We start from the raw sequence: 23,129 nt of genomic DNA on the forward strand, positions 1-23,129 counted from the left end.
AGGCTGCTATGAACATTCACATACATGTTTCTGTTGGACATGTGGGTCATTTCTCGTGGATGTCTATCTGGGAGTAGTTTTTTTTTTTTAAACTGCCATACTCTTTTCCAGAGTGACTGCACCATTTTACATTCCCCCAGCAGTGTGTGAGGGTTCCAGTGTCTCCACACCCGCGATTATTTCTTCTCAATTATAGCCATCCTAACGGCTGTGTAGTCATATGAAAAGTTTTAAAGCTCTTGTGTATATTTAATAGCCTGAACTCTGGTGTTAAATGAAGTTGATTCACACCCTTTCCTCCCACTTATGAGACCTGAGATATCATAGACAGTATCCTAGACCTCTCAAGACTTGGGTTCCTCATCTGAAACAGGGAAAATACCTGTTCCTGGGTTGGTGGCAGTGACAATAAATGTGTTCTTGATCCTCGGTTTCCATATCTGCAAAATAGAAAGGAAATAGGAGTAGTCAGATCCCTAAAATAGAAATGATGATGTTAAGTCATAGAAGTAAATGGGACAATCTATGTATGCTTAGCATAGGGCCTGACATATCATCAGCCTTCAGTAAATGGTTTCTTTTATGATTATTTCTGTCTTTTTAATCATTCTCCCTGAACCCCTCCTCCCCCAGCTTAAGCTGGCTGATTCATCATCTCTAGCAGCCAGGAGAGCAAATAAAAATGAATGTGGCAAACAATTAGCAATGAAAATCATTTTAAAAAGTAAATTTATTGAATATGAGTGGGAATACCATGGGCTAGTCATTATTTCTTATTTCACAGATTCATTTTTTTTCCCCCACAGATTCATTTTGACTCAGCAAATATTAGGTGTACTAGGCACTTGGGGTACCTTACTGAACCACAATCATAAATACCTCTGGAGCTAACAGTCTGAAGATAAGACAGACATTAGTAAGGCAATTGCATAGTTAGTGTGGCATTGTGACAGGGATGAGCATTAGGCTGGTGATAGCCAGGGTGCTTTGAGAGGATGTACAGGTAATTTTGATCTGATCCTGGGAGGGGGGCATTAGGAGGAGATGAGTAGGATAAAGTGACTTCTGCTCCTGGTAATGGTGGGCCGAGTTAACTGACTAGTCTTCTGCCAAGCACATCTGTTAATACGAGGCAACTGTTGAGAAAATGTAGTATTACGGGGCTGGGACTGGGGAGGATGAAGGTCTGCGGAAGTGAGCTGGCATCTGGGGCTGGCTGCTTTTTACCTTGAGGTCAGGAATAGTTGGAATAGTGTTCCTCTAAAATTCATGTTCACTTGGACCATGAATGATAAGATTGTCTTTTATTATTCATAATGAGCCCCTTTTGGCTACATCTGAATTTATGCTAATGGGGTTACTTGTGATGTGGCTCCTAGATAGCTTCAGGATGGGAGCTGGTCACCAGAAAGACCACACAAGTGATGAAAAGTGTGAACTTTCAGCCTTACCCCCAACTTCTTGGAGCAGAGGGGGTTTGAAGATTGAGTTATAAAACCTCTTTAACAAGGAGATTCAAGGAGTTTCTGGGTTGATGAGCACAGAAGTGTGAGTGTGTGTGTGTGTGTGTGAGAGAGAGAGAGAGAGAGAGAGAGAATGTGTGTGGTTTGCATGCCCAGAGTGGGCATGGAAGCTCTGCTTCTCCTCACTCCCCATACCCTGCCCTGTGCACCTCTTCATTTAATGTGTCTTTCTGGGTGTTAGGAAGGATGTGGAGCAAGGGAAAGCTTGGCTGCTGTTGGTGGGAATATTATTTGGTAACACCACATTAGGAGACATTTTGGCAGTGTCTGTTAAAGTTGAACAAATGTATACCCTATGTTTCAGCAATTCTACTTCTAGGTGTATGTATCTAATAGCTTATGTGAGCTAATGTACCCCAAGAGAACAAGAGTATTACTAGTGTGTTTTTTATAGTAGCTCAAGAGTAGAAAGACACAAACATCAGTCAGCAGTAGAATGGATAAGTAAATTATGGTATGGTCTTACAAGAGAATATTATGCATCAATGAAAATGAACTGCTGCTACCTGCTGACTTTAGGATTATTCGTAGCATTAATGTAGTCTGGGCAAAAAAACAGACATGAAAGAATGTTGTATATGATTCCATTTATATCCAGGATGGAATGGATAGGACATAAGGTATTTAGTCTTGCGTGCTTGTGTCTTTAAGCTTGCATGCAAATAAATGATTACCAGAGGTCTGGATAATGGGAAAATATGGGTAGTGATTGGATAGTGCATTAGAGAAGACGCTTCCAGAGTGCTGGTTGTGTTCTGTTTCTTGCTGTAGGTGTTGGGTTCTCAATTTGTGATAATTATGAGTATTTGTTCTGTGGACTTAATATGTATGCTGTTTTATAATGAAAAGGATTTTTTTTTTTTAAAGGATTAAAAAAGAATGAGGAGGATGTAGCTGGTCAAAGAGATATACAAAGGATCTGTGGCCAGAGGGAGCTTGGAGAAGTCAAAGGGCTAAAAGAAAGCTGATGTGGATAGAGTTGAAGACTTAAGGCGACCTTGATAGGGACATGAGGCTGGGGAGCTGGGTAGGAGGCTGTGTTAGGGGCTCTGTAGGAGTGAGGTGCTGTTGCTTGAAGATTTTGTTTTATTATTTTGTTCTTTTAGTAATCCCTATACCCAATATGGGTCTTGAACTCATGACCCCAAGATCAAGAGTTGCATGTTCTACTGACTGAGCCAGCCAGCCATCCCTGCTTTAAGGTTCTAGGAAGGAGTGAGATGTAATCTGATCTATGTTGAAAGGATCACTCTGGCTCTGTTGTGGCTCTCAGTGGGAGCTGGTAGCCTGGGTCAAGGCTGTGGTGGTGGTAATAGAGTTAGTTGGATTTGGCATTGGTAGAACTTAGTGATGGTTTGGTGTGGGTGTTGGGGAAGAGGAGGACTGTGGTTCTGTTGACTGCTTAATGGAGCTCTTCTCTGAGATAAGGAGCTCTACCTGAGGACCAGCTCTGGGATTTTACTCTCACTGGGCCCTGCTGCAGTGGTTCCCTGGCTCCTCTTATTCTCAACTATCCTAATTTCACAGGTGAGGGGTGGGCAGTTAGGTGGCTTGCCAGGGTGCCATGAAGCCACTCAAGCCTCGTAGATTCCAGATGGCACCTCTTCCTACTCTTCCTACTGGGTCCTACCTTGTCCCTTGATAGTCATGTGGCAGCAGTGGGAGTGGTTCCCGGAGCCTGAGAGAGGGAGCAGTGGGACCGTGGGAGGGAGGGTCCGCTCAGCTCAGCCACTGGCTTTAGGACCAGTCAGAGAAGGAAGTGGGAGAAGCTCGGAAGGAAGAAGAGGGAAGGGAGGGGAGGGGAAGAAGGTAAGTTCCTGATTTCAGCACCCAGAGGTCCCCCTGCACTATCATTACTGTTACTTTTGTATTTCCTTACAGAGTATTTTTCTGGGTATGTTTAACAGAATTGGAATGAAAGTATATGTAAATATTCACTTTAATGTTACAAGCATTTCTCTGTGTTGTTAAAATCTCTTTATTCTTACCCCTTGTAATCGTATATTCTGTGAAGAATACCTTTGCAAGGAAGGCTCTTTTTCAATTTTTAACTATGAAAAATTTAAAAAGAATAATAGTACAGTGTATGCCTATTATACTTACTACCAAGAATCAATAATTGTTAATGTATTGCCAAAAATGCCTTATCTATATGTGTTGAATATAAGGAATCTGCTAAATCTTTTGAAAGTAACTTATAGGTATCACAGTAGTTTACACTTAGATAGCTCAGCATGCAACTCATAAAAATGACATTTTAAAGTATGTCATCACCTAAACTCTAAAGATAAGGAATTCTAAAAATAAGGATGTTTTCCTATACACCGTTATTATACCTAAAAATTAATTGTAATTTTCTAATATCTAATAAGCACATGATTTTTAGATTCCCCCAGTTGAACCAAAATCCCCTTGGGGGATCATGACCAATCAAAATTGTTGCATTATATTTTGTTGTACTTCTTCAATCTCTGAGCCTCAAATTCTCCCCATAGGCACTTTCTCCTTCTCCTCCCCACTGTGACATGGATGAATTGGAGAGACAAGGGCAGTGGTCTTAAAAATCTGTGTCTGGATTTTTTTTTTTTTTTTGTTTCCTTGTGGTTTCTTTGATCCTTTTATTTGCTGTAAACTGGAAGTGAGAGTTTTGAAGACTTGTTTCTATGCAGGTTGATTTTTTGGGCAAATTTCCTTGATCTGGGATGTTCAGTGTCCTGTCAGGCTGTCCCCTCTGCTGTGTCATCATTTGCTTTATGTGGAGATGCTAGATATTTCCATTGGAAGTGTGGATTTCCCTCTTTGTCAGGAGGGAACCTGTGAGGTGGTTCTTGGGCATCAAGCAAATATACTTATCTTTAACAGTTTTCAGCATTCATGCCTAAGAGTTTCCTGAACCAATTACGGGTTTGCAAAATGGAGAGTGCCCCCTTTCTGTCATCTTTTCCACGTTTGTCTGTTGGTATTCTGTAAATTTTTCCCACTTCAACTGGGGAAGAGCTACAATTTCTTCAAAAAAAAAAAAAAAAGGCAGGGTAATTGCTGGTTTCTTCCTGTTTAATTACCAATTTTCAAAGTAAGGATTTGGTAGAAGAATCCTCTCCAATGGAGGCAAACGTTCTCTTTCTGTTCTCCCTCGCTGTCTCACTCTGTCACTGTGGATTCATTCTTTTTATTCAGTGTTTTACAGTCAGTGGTAGTCATTTCTTTTGATGCTTAAACTGTCCACTTTTTCCTAGGGGAGCCTCTTCACGGTGGCTCTTTGGCCCGTGAGCGTTTGCTTGCTGTGCCTTGATCTGTCGTTTCATCTTTGGGCTAGATTCCAGAAGTGGGGTTGTAGGTCATGGTGGGCTGGGGCTGAGGTGTCTGGGACAGGCAGTGCCCAGTGAGTTTAGCACATCAACCTGGTGGGGCTTTGCTTTTCCTTTTTTTGGGTTTGTACCTCTGAGTTTTGCATCTCCATTTATTTTGTGTTCCTTTTCTGTGGTTCTTATTGTTTGTGGGTTAATCTGTCCCTTCATCACTCTGTTGGTGAGCTCTTCCCAGTCTTCTCTGCATTGTATCCTGCAGCTTTTCTGAGGTCTCACGTTTTGGCTTGTACATGACCAATGACATTTCCTGCAGTGTATGTTTTCCCCTTTAGCCCCTTATATATGGATTTTAATTTTGCTGGGGTGTGATTATTTTTGCTTCCTTTTCTAATCATGTCCTGTATTGTAGCTTGTTGTGCTTTAATTTCATCCTGTTCTCATTTTGGTGCTCCCTGTCCTTGAAAAAACTAATTTTTTAATAGAGTCAGTGTCTTCCTGTAATCTTAAAACAAGAAGCACATATTTGCTAAAATGATCTTCTGGTTTCTGTAATAAATTCATTTAGATTTATGCATGTGCTTTATAATATATCTTCAGCCCACCCCGTCTCCCCCCTGTCTTGTTTTGATTTATCAGGCCTGGAATATTTTTCCCGGTCTTCGGGTTTGAAGTGCCATTAACTGTGTGCTTGGCTCCTGGAGGGAATGTGAGTCCTGCCCGAGATTGGTCTCAGGTCCAGTGCTGTGCCTGTGCTGCTCTGGGCCGGCTCTCCCTGCCACCTCAGTCTGAGTAGTGTGATGCTTTGGGTCACCTGCCACCTGCTTTTGGCTGTCTCTGCTTTTCTCCATCTGAAGGTGAAGGTGCCTGGGTTGTGGTAGTTTTCCTAAGCCTGGCTCCTCTTGTCCCATGATGGTGAAGTACACCCCAGGATCCAGGCCAAGTGGTGCATTGTCCCTTGTAGCAAGATGGGAGAGGAGCACTCTTGTTCTTTTTCTTTATTTACCATTTTAACCATTTTATTAAAAAAAATTTATTTACTTTTATTTTGTTTTACTTCTTTATTTTTAAGTAGGCTCTATTCCCAATGTGGGGCTTGAACTCACGACCCTGAGATCAAGAGTCACATACTTTATCAGCTGAGCCAGCCAGGTACCCCCTCACTTTAACCATTTTAAATGTATACAGGTCAGTGGCGTTAGGTATTAACAGTGTTGTGCAACCATCACCGGTATTTAGTTCCCGATTTTTTTTATCCCTTAGGAAACCCCTTTCCATTAAGCAGTCATTCCCCATTCCCTCTTCTTCCCCAGCTACTCATCTGCCTTCTGTCTCCATGGATTTACCTTTTCTAGATATCTCATATAAATGGAATCATACCATATATGGCCTTTTGTGTCTGGCATCTTTCCCTTAGCATGATGTTTTCAAAGTTCATCCATGTTGTAGCATGTATCAGTGCCTCATTCTTTTTTATAGCCAAATAGTATGCCACTGTATGGATATATCACATTTTGTTTATCCCTTCATCTCTTGATACATATTCGAATGCTACTACTATTTGGCTGTTGTGAATAGAATAGGCCTTCTATGAACAAGTTATTGGTTGAATGTCTGTTTCTAGTTCTTTTGGGTATTTACCCAAGGAGTGAAATTGTTGGGTGGTTATGTGTATATCTTATTGAGGAACCTCTAAATTGTTTCCCACAATGGCCATGCCATCTTATATTTCCAGCAGTACAATAGCAATGTAGGAGGGTTCTGGTTTTTCTGCAGTTGCCCACACTTCTTTTCTTTTCTTTTCTTTTTTCTTTTTTATTATGGCCATCCTGGTGGCTATGAAGTGACATCTCCTGGTATTGATTTGCATTTCCTTAGTGACCAATGATGTTGAGCATATTTTCATATGCCTGTTGGCCTCTTGTGTATCTTTGGAGAAATGTCTATTTCAGTCCTTTGCCCATTTTTAAGTTGGGTTATCATTTTGTTGTTGAGTTGTGGGGTTCTTTATATATAGTGAAGACTGGGCCCTTCAGTATTCAGTAAATTCAAATCAATGAACTTTCCCCCATTTTGTGGGTTCTCTTTTCACTGTCTTTTAAAAAAAAGATTGGTATTATTTATTTTAGGGAGAGAGAGAGAGAGAGAGAGAATGAGTGTGCATGTGAGTGGGGGGGAGGAGCAGAAGGGGAGAGAGAGGGAGAGGGTAAGAATCCCAAGCAGACTCTGCATGGAGCTTGATGTGATATTTGGTCATGACCCCAGATCATGACCCAAGCTGAAACTGAGAGTAAGAAGCTTAACTGACTGAGCCACCCACATACCCCTCCTCTCACAGTCTTTACAGTGTCTTTTGATGCACAAAAGTTAAAAAGGTTTTTTTTCCAAAAGTTTTAAATTTTAGAGAAGTCCAGTTTATGTTTTTCTTTCCTTGCTTGTGCTTTTGGTGTTATATTTGAAAAACCATTGCCAAATCCAAGGTCATGAAAATGTACTTCAGTGTTTTCTTCCAAGAGTTTTATTGTTTTAGCTCTTTCTGTGTTAATTTTTTTTATATGGTGTGAGGTAAGGGCCCAGTTTCAGTCTTTTGCATGTGGATATCCCAGCATCATTTGTTGAAGAGGACCACTTTTTTCCCAGCTGGATTTGGCCTTTCAAGCTATATACCCTATAATACTTAAAATCAGCTGTGAACTTCTCAGAATTGGTTGGTAATCTTGACTATTTTGGAGTGGTCTCAGTGGAATTCTTATAAGGATTGATAATAGAATCATTCTTATGGATGGTTATGAGACAGTTACACATTTGTAGGGTTTGAAAGGAAATATCTGTATTTCTGAATTTCTTTTGTCCTAGAACTCTCCATATTTCAAGTATGGGGTGTGAACTTGGTTCAGTTCTTTTCATGGTTTGGGAAAATTTGAAATACCCATCTTGTTAAGTCTAATCCCACTTGGTGGTCATTATATTTGAACTCTTTGACAAAGATGGATTAGTAGTCAGAAGCTGAATGCAAAGGAAGTCTAAGAAATTGTTCTTTATCTCTTTTTTTTTTAATGTTTTCAGGTACTTAAAGAGGGCAAGTAAAAACGAGGTTTGTCAGTAGTGAGTTATGGGTCTAATTGCCCAAGTGTATTTTTACTATCTACTAGTCATAATTGTCTAAGTAGATTTTTATATCCAGCCAGTATTGTGCGTGAGCTGGAATTTTGCTGTTTATAGAAACCCTGTAGCTTCTTCACTCTCCAGCAGCACATATGGGTGCAACCATTTGGGGAGATGATTTGGTGACATGTTTGAAAAACATAGACGGTCCATACTCTTGACTCAGTAATTCCACTGGTGGAATCGTATGCTGAGGAAATAGGCTTAAATAAGAAAAGTACAATGACGTTATGTTTATTGCAGCATTAAATATAAAAAGTTGCAAACCCCCGAGATAGTCCAGCCCAGTGTAGCAACTCAGTGGGTTAATGACAGAGCTGACATAGCTTTTCCGTGCTGGCATCACGCACCCTGCTAGGTGGTCTTGCTTCCCTTTCAAAAATGCGTGAAGGTTACCATGGTGGCTGAGTGCCCAGGCTGCACAATTGGGAAGTGGCAGAGCGAGTTGCGGCTTTTGTGTCTACTGCAGCCTTTTGGGTGATTGAGGAAGGCAGTAATGTGGACAGTACTTTGTCATGTTGGGGAAACAGAGAGGCAGTGTGTACAGAATGCCATTCAGCTGTGTGCAAAACACTGCATAGGAAGTAAGACAACGAAAGTTTCCGAACTGATGCCAGAGATTGTGCCCTGATACCAGGGTGGTGCAGTTTGGATTATTTTTATTTTTACTTTTCTGAATTTTCTAAAATGGGCATATTGTTTGTTAAAGAAAACAAAAACAAAAGCTTAACATGATGTCCTTCAATCGAGGTTTCCTGATGTGGAGGGTATAAAGGGTGCTGTGTGCAGGTAGCAGAAAATGGAGAAGAGTCTGCCCTTAGGCTTTTTTCTGGAATGTCCTGAATCACAGTTGAAACAGTTCCAGCTGTCAGATCAAAACAGATGCAGTGTAAGCAGCCAGATATACAAAAGGGCATGATAAGTAGGATTTAAATTTCATAGTATCCTAATAAATGAATACATTTTATGCAGTATCTTAGTTATGTTCCCCTTTGTTTAAACTTTTAACTCCTGTGTTGAAAGTAACTTTAAACTTACCTAAGCAGAGTTTAGGGTCTTGATATAAATAAGATATATATTTTTTAAAAAGATATATTTTAACCTGACATTGAAACTCTTTCATATATGAAATGCTGTCAGTTTTTTAGATTTGCTCATAATTATTTCAGTGCCCTTAAGCACTTGAAAAGATGAAACAGGCTACAGAGAAACACAGAAAAGTGGATCTGGTCACAATATATTTGGAAAAGCAGATTATTAAATAATTTGTATATTACATAACCCCCCTTTTTGTCTTATTTACGCACTGAGAACACACTGGAAGGATGTTATCGCAGGATGTCAGTGGCAGGTGTTAGCAGTGTGGCTGGACTGAGTGTTCTCAAGTGAAGAAAAAGCACTTCCCGTAAGCCCAGAGGCTTCTGCTTAACACCGGACTCTTATTTCCACCTTCTGTCTGAAAATGGGCAAGGGGGCAGTGGGACCCAGGGAAGAGGCATTTGAGTAGTGATGGTTATAACACTGCTTTGCATTTGTGTAGCACTTTGCTGCTTCCTGGGCATTTCCTGCTCTGGGCAGCACCCCCTGAGGTGGGATCTGCAGGTCAGGAACCTGGGATGTCGGGGAGCTGCTGCCCTTAGCTCCAGTGGTAGCAGCTGCAGGCCTTGCATTCAGGCCTCTGGTGTGTTTCATTCACTTCTGAGTTTCCAGAGCACCCTATCTCTCTCTGATGGAAATTTCCGAACATACACAAAAGTAGGGAGAGGAGTTTTAATCAAGTCACCCGGTCTAAGCAGTCATCAGCATTGTGTCTTTCTTGTTTTTCCTCTGTCCTCAGCCCCGAGCCCTGCTTTCTTCTAAGTATTTAAAGCACATTCCTATGGTACTTTTTATGTTGTAAAAGTATCCCTCTGTCAGTGCACAATTTCCTTAAGGGTCAAGGGTCCTGTCTCTTTCATCATCATGTTCCCAGCCGTACTTGCACTTAAGTGTTCAATAAATATTTGTTGAAACAAAGAGTGCATTTCATTCCACCGGTCCATGGGGAGAAAGATTTTATTCTGTAGGCTCACAGCAGCCCTGCGAGGCTGTGGTGCTATGAGTGCACCACAGTGTATGTGTATGTGTGTGTATGTGTGTGCTGTGTACACGAACGTACTTGGAAGTCGCTTCTGCTGCTGGTGGTTGGGTTTGCCTACGTGGTGTGCAGTGGAGATGATTGTGCCCTGACCCGTGCACATCTGTCCATGTGCTCACCCCAGAGAAGTGGGAGGATTAGTTGTGACTGTGTTTGTTCTTAGAGGTACAACTAAACCAAAAGAAAACCTTTCACCAAGCATACTTTTTAATTTTTTCACTTGATATCTAAATGTGAAATCACACAGTCTTGGGTTTGAACCCCACGTCTGTCCCTTCTCTGTGGATATCGGTCCTCTCTGGACCTCAGTTTCTTCATATAGGAAATGGGGAAGCAACTCCTCACAGTGAAGATCATGTGATCCTGAGGCTTCCTAAGTTCCTGGTGCAGAGTAGGCCCCCCCGCACACGCCCTGACTCTGTCTTCTCCCCGCCCCTTTGTGTGGAATGAGAATGCGCGCATTCTTTGTGTAGATGGAGTGTCTTTGTGTAAATGGAGTGGGGTCATCTGTGGAAGCCCTTAGATAGGGGCCAGTGAGAGCTGTCCTGGGTGCTGCGCCAGGTGGCCTCCCTTCTCTGGGAGTCCTTTTACAATTCTGTACCTTCTAGAAGGCTGGCTTCCTTCCTGTCTTGTCTGCTCTGGCCCTCTCCACCCAGAGGGAACCATTCAGTCATTTTTATTATTTTATTATTTTGGTTAATTCTTCCTTTGTTTCTGTTTGGAAATTTAAAAAAATTATATATATACATAGTTGCTTTTAATTATCTCTGCAGACACGTGTGCGTGTACACACACATCCACTTTACAAAAGGTAGCAGGCTCCATAAGTGTTCTTTTTTCCGTTTAATAGAATTTGGAGATCATTTCATAGCTGTATAAAGATCTTCCTCATTCCTTTTACAATTGTATAGTATTCTGTTTTTTTTTTTTAAATATACCATAGCTTATTCAACCACTTGCATTATTTTTAGACTCTTGCTATGATATTTTGCAGCAGATAGTCTTGTACAGACTTCAGACTTCATTTTATGCTCTTTGCCAGAGTATCTGTGGGATGGGCTTCTTGGAGTTGGCGTGCAGGGTGAAAGGGTAGATGTGTAGGTTTGCTAGGTTTTGGCAGGTCCCTGTCCTCAGGACTTACCTCAGGCCCTGTTTGATCAGTGGTTTCCTCATGGCCTCGCCCACAGTACCTGTGTGTTTTTTTTCTTTTTTTTCTGTCAATCTGATGATGATAGTGTATTTTAGTTTAGTTTTCTTTTTTTTATTAATGAGATAAGGTCAAACATATTTTCATGTGTTTAAGGGCCATTTTTACTTATTTTTCTTGTGAACAGATTCTTTTAGTTTTTGCCTTTAAAAACAAAAGAGATTGTTAGTTTATTCTCAAATTTTAGAGGCTCTTACTGATTAGGGATATTAGCCCCCTATGATATTTTGCAGAAAGTTTCCTCAGAGTGTGTTGTGCTTGGGCACCCAGGTGATTAAGATCACTAATACAGCTTCAGCCCTTTGTACCTCCTTGATCTGGCCAGGGAGTCAGCCACATGATGCCTTAGGACTCCACACTGTGCCTTTCTGCCTCACCAGCTTTAGATTGCTGGCTCCCAGCTCATGGTCTCCCCGCACCGTAGCTGCTACAGCTCTAGACTTGGTGACTGCATTCAAGGTGAGAGGATCAGGGAATGGGGACTCGAAGCCACATGTGTTCTCACATGCATGCAAAGCAACTCTCTTGCCTCCCCAGCCCTGGTGGGACTTATGCTTAGTAAGCATTACCTCCATGTCGGTTTCTGTGACCAAGTGAATCATGTGGCCAGGACTGCGGAGGTGTGATCAGCGTTGTGATGTTGTTGGCCGCACTTGGTTCAACCAGCCCCCTCAGAACTGAGAGTGTATTAGCAAAGAGGGGCCATACCAGAGTAATAGGAGAGCCCTCAGATTTAGGGAAGGTGGTTGTGAACTCCAAAGGAAGGGCAGATCAAGGAGCAGTTCTTTTGAGGGAATTTTGGCCCAACACTTTGCGGCCACTCTTTGGTCTTCTGCTTTCGTCCTTCTTCATATTACTGGGGACAGGAATGGGACATCTTCCTAACTCTCTATGGAACTTCAAGTGACAGGGGCTTTGGGACATGGTTGCTTTTAACCTTGCAGGCAGTGTATTGAAGGAGGAAAACCAGGGTAGTAGCAAAGGGGAAGTTGGGTTCTCTTGGTTGGTAAGAAAAGAATGGCTGTCCTTTCTCTGTGGGTTAGCGTTTTTGGGGTCTTTAGGAAAAACAACTCATGTGGGCACCTTTGTGTTGGATTGGTGGCAGCAGATGTAGGGTTCGGCTCTGAGGAGTTGAGAGGAATTCTCCAGTACAGCAGTAACCCATGTACACCTCTAGTCTCTCGCTCCTGCTGGTTGTTGGTGCCATGGAGACATTGATGTGTCAACATACAGTTGTGGCCCAAGGTGAGCAGACTTCTCAGCTTCTGAGATGATGTGACAAGACCGGGTGGTAGGTAGGTAGGGGAGTTGTAGGTAAGTTGCAGGTAGTTCTGAATCAGATGAATTGGGATGAATTTGTGGATGGTGTTTTGAATTGATGAAGCTATCTTTGCTTAATTTATTTAAATCAGAGGGGCTCCTGGGCAGCTCAGTGGGTGGAGCCTCTGCCTTTGGCTCAGGTCATGATCTCAGGGTCCTGGGATGAGCCCCACATGGGGCTCCCTGCTCAGTGGGGAAACTGTTTCTTCTCCCCACCACCTGCTTCTCTGCCTACTTGTGATCTCTTTCTCTCTGTCAAATAAATAAATGAAATCTTTAAAAAAAATTTATTTAAATCAGAGTTATCAATAGATTTTTATGATCAGTAGATTTTTTGCCAACAGATGTTTTTGGTCTGCTGTCTAGGAACTAGATTTGAATTCCAGGTTGTCTTTTTACTAGTTGTGTGTCATTGAGTGACTTACTTAATTCTTTGGACCCTTTATCCCCTAATCTGTAAGATGGGAATATTACTGCGTAACTCTGAAGTTGATGGAAGGTTAAAAGGTAAAAATGCCAGATATGTATATAGTAAATATGATGAGTACTTAGTAAGCATTTAAAATAACCTCTAGGTCTTTGGGTATGTCATGCATGCCCTATTTTTGATAAGAGTGAAGGGGGCCTCATATTTCTTTGTGGTCTACTAGTAGGTGTTTAACTGTGGACAGATTATTCAATCTTTCAACGCCCAGTTTTCTTATTTGCCAGTTAGAATATTCGTATGTATTTGTTCTGTTAAGAAGGCAAGGAGGGGCCTCAGTTGTTAAGCGTCTGCCTTTGGCTCAGGCCGTGATCCCAGAGTCCTGGGATCAAGCCCTGCATTGGGCTCCCTACTCAGCCTGCTTCTCCCTCTCCCTCTGCCTGCTGTTCCCCTGCTTTGTTCTCTCTCTCTGTCAAATAAATAAATAAAATCTTGGGGAGAAAAAGAAAGCAAGCAGATATAAAAATACTCATGAAAATTTCAAGTGATATGCAAATTTAAGGTATTAAGTTTTACTAGCTTTTTCCCCCCACAGAAACATTTTAATAGTTCTTTTGTGTATTAACTTTTATGCTAATTCCCCACTTTTTTTGAACTTTGTGGATTTTTTTTATCATGTGGACTAATATCAGGTTTATATACGTTTTTACTGGAGGACTAAAAACGTTTAAGGACAAGTAGATGGCTGATTTGAACATTGGGCTGGATTTTTCCCTCCTCTCTCCTTTATCTTCCCCCTTCTTTCCTGGCCTGCCTTCAGCTGCTAACCTTGTCCACTCAGGCAGTCTGGTCGTCAGGAACATGTGCACACTCTCCCACTTACACAAGATGCTGAAGGCACCAGTAGTGCTCTGCCTGAGCTTTTACTTCTATCCTTTTATTGACGAGCTTTGTTTTCCCTTTCTTTTCCCATGTTGAGTAATGCGCATGTAAATGTCAGTGCAGCATAAATGCGTTTAATAAACTGCATGTGTGAACCCAGCAGAGCATCAGGAGGTCGCCCCCAGGGATCCTTTCTGTCCAGCATACTGCCCTTCAGCATCTCTTAGTCACCATTGGACTTGCTCTGGTTCATGCCTTCTGCCAGTTTTCCATTTAGCAGTTGCTTTTTCTTGTTACTATTTTGCAGGAGTTCTTAGAATGTTCTGGATGCTCTCTCTGGCCATTGGCATTATTGCGTGTATCTTTTCCCAGACCTTGGCTTCCCTCTTCCTTTCTTTGTCAGGTGTCTGTGATCAACAGAAGTTCTCCATTGGAATATAGTTGGCTTAAGCAGTTTTATAATTGGTGTTTAGTACTTTTTCAATCCTGCTTAAGACCCTTTCCCCCCCAATCCTAAGGTTATAAGGCAATTCTCCTTTATTGTCTGCTGAAGCTTTTAGAGTTGTGCCTTTTGCATTTCATCTGTAGCCCACGTGTGTGAGGTGGGGGACTGAGAGCATTTTTGCCCTTGGATAATCGGTTGTTTTAGGCCCGGCCACTGACTGGTCCCTCCTCGCCCCCAGCTGGAGAAGCTGCTGCTGTCACTCATCACACTTTCAAATCTGTCAGCATCTATTTCTGGGCTGTCTTGAGCCCCAAATGCTGCTTCTCGTCATTTTGCCTTAAGGAAGAGTCCAGGGCAGGCACAGACTTTTGTAGCGCTGTTCTTCGAAGTGCTGTTGGTAGCGTGGAGTGGGACCCGTTCCACCTGTTCTAGCAGCCCAGGTGAGTTGAGTACACACACAGCAGTGCACAGCAGTATGTGGAAATGCTCTGTAGCTGACAAAGGTACTCACTAACGTGGAAGGGTGCTGACGATATATCAGGAGAGGAAATCGGAAGTTAAAGTATGGTGTGTGCACTATGATCCCATGTTTATAAAAAGTTAAGAAACATGTGGGTTAAAAAACCCACCTCCATCTTTGCTTCCTCCCATCCAGGTCACATTCCGTGTACTGTGCTCTGGCTTAGCCCTGGCAGCCCTCCTCCGACTCCACCCAGTCGTCATCATTAGTGCAGCCTCCTGGGGGCTGTCTCCTTGATCCTGGCCTTGTGCCTGCTTTCTTCTATCCTTCCTTTGGGTTCCTGCCTCTCTGTACCTGGACTTGGTGTCCTGGGATTCCCAGTCTCCTGTGCCTGCTCTTTTTGTGCTCCTTTTCCCTATGTGCCTTACCAAAACGTCTCTCCTGTTAAACCTTGTCTCATACCCTGACCTCATATACGCTGCTGTCTCTCTGCTCTGCTCAGCTCCCCCTGGCATGCTTGAGGACCTCGTGGGCATGCCCCAAATGAAGCCCCCAGCCTCTCCCGTGAAACCAGAGTCCTCCTCGTCTCCATCCAGGCATTCTCAAGTCTGTGTCCCTGTTTCCCTCCCAGAGGCTCAGTGTTGCTGGCTGCCCTCTTACAAGAGTTACTGGACTGTTCTGTGTGCTTCTAGGTTTCCCTCTGCCTCTCCTCCATACTGTGGCCAAGAGCATCTTTGCAAAGTATACCTGAGGGTCTGAGACCCACAGGCCTTGCTCTCAGTAATCTGGGCAGGTTTGCCCAGGGCTCGAGGGGCCTGTTCTTGCTTTTTCCTGCCCACTCGTTTGAAACCTTCTCCCTCCACTTCCCAGGCCGAAGATTTTACTTATTTATTTATCAGAGAGAAAGAGTGTGTGAGCACACAAGCAGGAGCAACAGAGAATCTCGAGCAGGTTGTGCTGAGTGCAGAGCCCGAAGCAGGGCTTATCTCAGGACACTGAGATCACGACCTGTGTGGGAACCAAGAGTTGGATGCTTAACTGACTGCTGCGCCACTCAGGTGCCCCTGTTTTGAAGCCTTTTTAAGGGCATTTCCAGAGCTGCCTTCCTCAGTCCTTTGTTCCTGAGCAGGATGACTAGAGACTTGAGCTTCCCTCAGCAGGTGCCTGGCAGTCTCGCCTATGGGCCAGCTGCTCTCTGTCAGCTCACCGTGGGTGGCTGTGGCACCCAGGGCCACGCTTGGACTACCGGTTTCATCCCTGTATTAACTTCCTTTCTGGAGGTGGGCGTGGGGCTCACTTACCCACTCTGATTCTCAGTGCCTGTGTGTGTTTCAGATCTGTCCTTTCTGGGTTTCTGATGGTGATGAAGGTGCCCTGGATTGCTTGAAGGACAGAGTGGGCCCTTTTGTTTGTGCAAAGAACTTGACAAAATGGTTCTAAGAGCATGGCCGCCCAGCATGTCCTGATCGAGCTGTGCTTGAGTCTGGGTTTTTGACTTCTGGTTCTCTGCTCCATTGGGCACGAGGAGGAGCCCTGCCAGCTGAGCAGTGTTTCCTGTGGGTGCCATTTACAAGCTGCCAAATGCAAAACACAGCAGATTATTCAGGGGTGTTATTTTCTTGACCACTTTTAGTTCATTGCTTTTGACTGAGTGTTTAAAAATATTCTGCAGCATATCTATAGTATTCTCGAGCAGCGAATCAGGAGAAGAAACGCAGTTTCTGAGAAAGCTTCAAAGAAATACTGGTCTTTATCTTTTCCCCAGCCTTTTCCGCTGAAACCCACCAGAGTCTTTTTCTGAGTGCTCTTGTTCTATAAATAGAACAGCGGCCCTCCTTGGGTAGCCCAAGATCGCAGCTCTCATCCGCTTTCTGAAAGATTTGTGTGTGTGTGGTAGAGTGGATTGTGTTTTAATTTTGCTTTTCTTTTATGTGTGAGATGTGTGGCGGGAGATGCAAGAAAAAGTACTCTAGCATTCCTTTAAAGATAACTTAGTATAACTTTTCTGGGTCTGGGCTTGTTGGTTTTGTTGTCTTTTTTTTTTTTTTTAATTTGCATTTAGAAAAGAGATGGAAGTGGTGACTTCCCCTGCAGAGGTAAGGAAGACGCGTGGGGGTGAGGAGCGGTGCCTTTGTCGAGAGAGTCCTGTGAGGTCAAGGAGGAGAGGCCGCCTTGGAGCGTGGCCCTGGCGCCTGTGGGTCTGTCTTGCTGTGTGCAGACATAGCTGTTCTGGGTCTCTGAAGAGCGCGCTGAGATGGACGTCCGTGTGTACTTGGCTCTGAAAAGAACGCTGGGAAACGACCTGCTAGTCCTTCTGTACCGGGGATGGTCTCTACCCGTAGCTACTGGGATCAGAGGGGGTGCTTGGTCTCTGCCATGGACTCAGCCTCTGGTTCAGCACATGTTCCCACCCTTCAGAAAAGCAGCGCCTTCGTTTAGGATGGCCGTTTTTGATTCTGTGACTGTAGTTTGCTTGTCTGTTCCTTTGGTCATTGGGTGATGCTGTCATCTTCTCTCTGCTGCTGCCAGTCTCTCATTACCCAGGAGAGCTGGCAGGTGACCTCAGAAGCAAAGGTGGAGGTATAAGCCACAGCATGAGGAGGGAGGTTCTCAGTAGTTTTTTTCCTGGGACCTGGAGAAGGTTGCTGTCGTACCACAAGGCCAACTGGACAGCACAGATCCCATCACACCTGGCGCAAAGGTCACGAGCTGGCTCGTGCAGCTCCTCTTGCCTGGGAAGCTCCTCGAGAGGACATCCTGTGGCGGGGATAAGGAGGGGAGCAGCTGCCAGCACTTCCATGCCCTGTGGACAGGGCACTGTGCGTCTCAGGTTGGGGTCCCGGTGCACGGCCCCATGTTGGTGAAGCCCTCAGGGGCTTTCTTTGGAGTTCTTCTCAGGGTGGGGGTGAGCTGCATCCCGAGTTCCCTCCCTGCTCTGTTTTGAGTTGGCTTGTGGAAGGACCAGACTGCACTGGTGTTCTGCTCTTGTCGTCTGACGTGTTTGGGTTACATGAGGTTTCTATATCTGGTTTCATCTTAGGTCATCTTCAGTGGCCACAGGTACCCAAGTGCTTTGGACAGATACTTTCTTTAAAAAGTTACCTAAAGTGCAAAGCTATATGGGATTAGGTAATTCTTCTAAAACTTCTCTGAACCGGTATTAGTATATGGGGCATAGTTTTTGTGCATTCTCCCTGATTCCATGGTGAAACCCCCTGTACATTGGCCGTTTCTGTCAGCTGGGGAAAACTGTATGTACGTGCCGAGAGCCAGGCTCCTGTTTTAGGCATGTTGTTTATTCGGTTTGTTTCCTAGTGGCTCCCAGTAGTTCACATGTCTAATGATCAAGTAGTTCTTTGAGCATTTCGGTTCTGAGTGCTCTGCAGGACTACCTTGTCCTGTTAGACTGGCCCCCGGGACAGCACTGGAGGGGAAACAGCTCCAGGAGAAGCCATGCCCCCTGTTCTTTCACTGTAATTTGATTATTTCTGTGACATTCCCCCCTTTCCCCACTGGTGACACAGAACATTAAGGGGGAAAACACTCAGTAAAAGTCAACGTTTATAAGAAATAAAACGTGCCTTGAGACAAATTAAAGCTAGCACTGCAGAGTATTACCAAACTCACGGGAAATAACAGATCTAAGCAGTGGAAATTTGTCCCAGGATAAGGACTTGGTAGGGGACTCGGTAGAGACCCTGCCTGGGTCTCTGCCGAGACCTTGGCTTTCATTGAGCCATGGTGAGTGGACCGCTGTCCACTTTGGCTGTTAAGGGAACTCCAGGTAAATGGTGGACCGATTTGATTTACAGGAGGAGAGGAGTTTAGTGACTTTGGTTGTGGCACTTCTGTCTGACAATGTGGGCAGAGGCATGTACCCAGCTTGTGAATAGGGTGAGGGTTGATTGGGGCACAGGCCTGGAGCTGTGCTGAACCCCACAGCAACCTACATCGACAGTTTTGGCAACGGGATCCTGAGAAATGGCAGGAGGCCAGAGAACACGGAGACGACGCCAAGAATAGCTGAAAAATACCAAATGCTGAAGCTGGAGAATGCTCTGGCCCCTTGCTGCTTACTGTGTTCCTTCAAGTCTTCTTGTCCCCCTTCTGTTGATCTCCTGGGCATAGCCAGGCACACCTTGGGCCCCTGACACCCTTACCACTCAGGCATGCCACCGTCCTTCAGAATTGTGTAGCCCTCCCAGGCAGCACTCTCGGCCTGTCTAGAGGCCAGGTCTGGGGAGAGTGTGAGAAGTACTTGGGTCAGGCCAGTGGCCTAAGTGGTCAGGCAGGCACTGGCCCGTTTGTGTTCAGTTCCGTGGGATGGGCACCAGGGCACTGTGCAGACTCTTGCTCACGAATTGTTTCTGTGCTTTCAGACCGTCATCAAAGAGGGGATGCTGACCAAACAGAACAATTCATTTCAGCGATCAAAAAGGAGATACTTCAAGCTGCGGGGGCGAACGCTGTACTATGCAAAAACGGCAAAGGTGAGGTGCAGTGAGTGGAGACCACTGGAGAACAGACTCGGCAGGGTCTCTACCGAGTCCCCTACTGATTTCTTATCTTCCACTGCTTAGATCTGTTATTTCCCGTGAGTTTGGTAATACTCTGCAGTGCTAGCTTTAATTTGTCTTAAGGCATGTTTTATTTCTTATACATGTTGACTTTTACTGAGTGTTTTCCCCCTTAGTGTTCCGTGTCACCAGTGGGGAAAGGGGGGAATGTCACAGAAATAATCAAATTACAGTGAAAGATCTCTTTTTCGGAAGAATTGGGGTCACAGGCTTCCAAATCTCTTATGGGCTAAAATATCTTTTCTTTAAAAGCAGTTTATTGAGTTATAATTGGCACTCAAAAAGCTATAGATATTTAATATATACAGCTTAATGAGTGTGGAGGTAAGTAGTACATGTCTGTGACACTAATGGAAGCTGTTTTTGGAGCGTTTTGGGCTTGTTGATGTGTGAACAGAACTGTGAAGTTCTAGCCCAGCTCCGCCTTCCCTTGTGCTGGCTTGTGTATGAGCTTTGCAGGGAGAGTCACAGGCAGCTCTAGAGAAAGACAAGAAGCCAGTGAAAGCCACTGAATTCCCATCCGTTTAAATGAATGTGTGTTTGCAAAGCTAGTTTTTGGCGTCCTGAATACCAGTATTGTATTGGTATTGTTGTCAATACTGATATTTTGGTATTAAAATGTAAATGATTTAGATTCCAGACTTTTTTTTTTGAGATGGATCCCTAGAGAATGCATTAAAATTTTTGAAATTGAACAGAGCAACTTGTTTGGAGAGGGTTCTGACTGCATCCCTCATTAAAAAACCAAAAAACACTTAGAGTTAGTTGTGTGTGTGTGTGTGTGTGTGTGTGTGTGTGTGTGTGTGTGTGTTTGGGGAAGGGGTTTGGGGGAGGAGGCTTGTTACTTAAAAGGGTGAGTCTCTTTCCTAAGTCATTAGCATTTCCTCCAGGGGTTCCCAGTGGAGTCTTCTTAGAGGGGACAATAAGGTAAACAGGAGATGGGGACTATGGGGAGGAAAATAGGTTGGGGAGGGAGTTTCCCCGGCAGAATACCCAGTCCTCCTTCTGGAGCCTGGCTGTCTCTCTCTCCAGGACTAGGTTCCTTCTGGTCTGCTCCCTTTTTTGTTTGTTTTTGTTTTTTTTTTCCTCATGGCCAGATCCCTTCTATCTCTCTTCCTAGAATCATTTGTTTTAGCCAGGACCTTTCCCCCTAAGTGTGATTCTAGCTGGAAGGACGGAGGATCCTCGGTCTAGAACCCTGCTCCCTCAGGTAGACTCCATGTGAGGGGATATTTCACATATAGAAGTGAAATGCTGATTACAAAAAATAAATACAGGAACCACAGTGGTTTTTTTGTTTTGTTTTGTTTTTCTCCATGAATGCAGTCACTCATGAACTCCTGGCTTAAAAAACACACAGAGCTGTACCTTTGAGCTCTGTGCTCTTGTTAGAAGCAGGCAGCTGTGGACGCAGTTAGTGTTCGTGTAGTTGTCAGGTGCTCAAGTTTTAAGGGGCTTGGGTGTCTGTGGGTGCTTGGCTGGGCTTGAGGGAGAAAGAGTGGCTGGGCCAGGGTGCCTTGGCCCCACACTGACTCTGGTGCCTGGGTCTCTTCTCCAGTCGATCATATTTGACGAGGTGGACCTGACAGATGCCAGCGTGGCTGAATCCAGCACCAAGAACGTCAACAACAGTTTCACGGTAAGACTCTGGACCACACCTATCTTGATTCCTCACCACATTTTGCTTTCCTTTTTAATCTGAACAAGCATGTAAGCAGTTCAGACCATTTTATTTTTTCTGATTGGAAGTCTTCTTGGCAAATTTTGAATTTAATGTTGAAAATAATAGAATGGTTGGAGAAAAACTAAGAATTTGGCACATGGAAGCTCAAAAGAACAAGAGGGTCCAAGTGAATTTTTTAACATGTTGTTTTTTAACGTTTCTCTAACAGTTTTGCAAAGAGGCTTGTTTTTCACGATTATTGTAGAAAATTTGGAAAACACAGAAACTATGTTGAAACAACCATAATTCAGCTACCTCAAAACATATGCTGTTGATATTTTGGGTGTTTCTTTACTTTTAAACTGTTCCCCTCCCTACCCCCAAATTTAAAGAAGTTACATTGTACTTTTTGTAAAAGTTCCAAATACCTAAAGTCATGTGACCTCACCACCCAGAGGTAACCAACTGCTTACTCTGGAGTGTTCATCTTTATTTCTAAATACCTGTGCCTTCCCCCACATACACCATAAGCTTATTATGATTCTTTTATTTTATACCAGTTTTTTTTCCTCTTGACAATTTATGTTGGGCATTTTTCCATGTTGATTGATCAAAATGTTCCTCATTTTCTTTTTTTTAAAAGATTTTATTTATTTATTTGAGAGAGAGAGACAGTGAGAACGAGCATGAGCGAGGAGAAGGTCAGAGGGAGAAGCAGACTCCCCATGGAGCTGGGAGCCCGATGTGGGACTCGATCCTGGGACTCTGGGATCATGACCTGAGCAGAAGGCAGTAGTCCAACCAACTGAGCCACCCAGGCATCCCGTTCCTCATATTATTTATTATTTATTTATTCATTTATTCATTCATTTATTTATTTGTTTATTTATTTAAAAGATTTTATTTATTTATTTGACAGAGAGAGATCACAAGTAGGCAGAGAGGCAGGCAGAGAGAGAGGAGGAAGCAGGCTCCCCGCTGAGCAGAGAGCCCGATGCGGGCTCGATCCCAGGACCTTGGGATCATGACCCGAGCCGAAGGCAGAGGCTTTAACCCTCTGAGCCACCCAGGCGCCCCCCGTTCCTCATATTTTTTAAATGGCTTTATAGACAGCATTTCAGGTATGACTACAAGTTGGGTTTCGGGGGCCGACTTTAAAAATCTGTATAGATGGTTAAGTGTTTGCCTTCTGCTTGGGTCATAATCCCGGGGTCTTGGAATCGAGTCCTGCATGGGGCTCCCTGCTCAAAGGGGAGCCTGCTTCTCCCTCTCCCTTTGCCTGTTGCTCCCCCCTGGTTATACTCTCATGCATTTTCTCTCTCTCTCTGGCAAATAAATAAAATATTAAAAAAAATCCTTATAAAGTATGACTAATGGCAGGAATGGAATATTTAGAAGCTTGTTTCTCTGTATTAAGCTAGCCAATCTAGAAGTAAAGTATGCTCCCTGATTTTTTTTTCTAGTTCTTTTATAACTCAGTCAAAGTGGGTAATTTTCTTTTTACATATAGGATCTGACATTTGGGTTAGTGTTAGTTTCAGATACTTTCAGGTTTTATTTATTTATGGGCTGGTTATTGATGTTGCTGATTCGAATGGGATTTTCCTTCTTCCATTTAAACTTCTACTTGTTTTGATATAACTAACTGCTTGGTTTTAGTTCATGGCTTATCAAATTATTCAGACTTTCCTGGTGGTCTTTCTTATTTTATTCTTCATTTTACTTAGAATATTGTTATTTTTACTCCATTAATTTTATTGTTTACTTACTGGCTGGTGAAAGACTTTTATTTATTTATGGGCTGGTTATTGATGTTGCTGATTCGAATGGGATTTTCCTTCTTCCATTTAAACTTCTACTTGTTTTGATATAACTAACTGCTTGGTTTTAGTTCATGGCTTATCAAATTATTCAGACTTTCCTGGTGGTCTTTCTTATTTTATTCTTCATTTTACTTAGAATATTGTTATTTTTACTCCATTAATTTTATTGTTTACTTACTGGCTGGTGAAAGACTTTTA

The 23,129-nt window shown here is 43.4% G+C and overlaps 1 protein-coding gene across 4 annotated transcripts in view; it reads left to right on the forward strand.

Annotated features, from left to right (window-relative positions):
* Window positions 1–23,129, forward strand: part of DGKD (diacylglycerol kinase delta) — a 113,978-nt gene that overhangs the window by 4,639 nt on the left and 86,210 nt on the right. For all 4 annotated transcript variants that reach the window (XM_059393744.1, XM_059393746.1, XM_059393745.1 and 1 more), the window contains exons 2-3: window positions 19,248–19,358; window positions 21,004–21,084. In XM_059393744.1, the coding sequence (XP_059249727.1) occupies window positions 19,248–19,358; window positions 21,004–21,084 (192 nt within the window). The remainder of the gene's footprint in view (window positions 1–19,247; window positions 19,359–21,003; window positions 21,085–23,129) is intronic.

The sequence above is a fragment of the Mustela nigripes genome, chromosome 3, assembly GCF_022355385.1.
Source record: "Mustela nigripes isolate SB6536 chromosome 3, MUSNIG.SB6536, whole genome shotgun sequence".
Lineage (NCBI taxonomy): Eukaryota > Metazoa > Chordata > Mammalia > Carnivora > Mustelidae > Mustela > Mustela nigripes.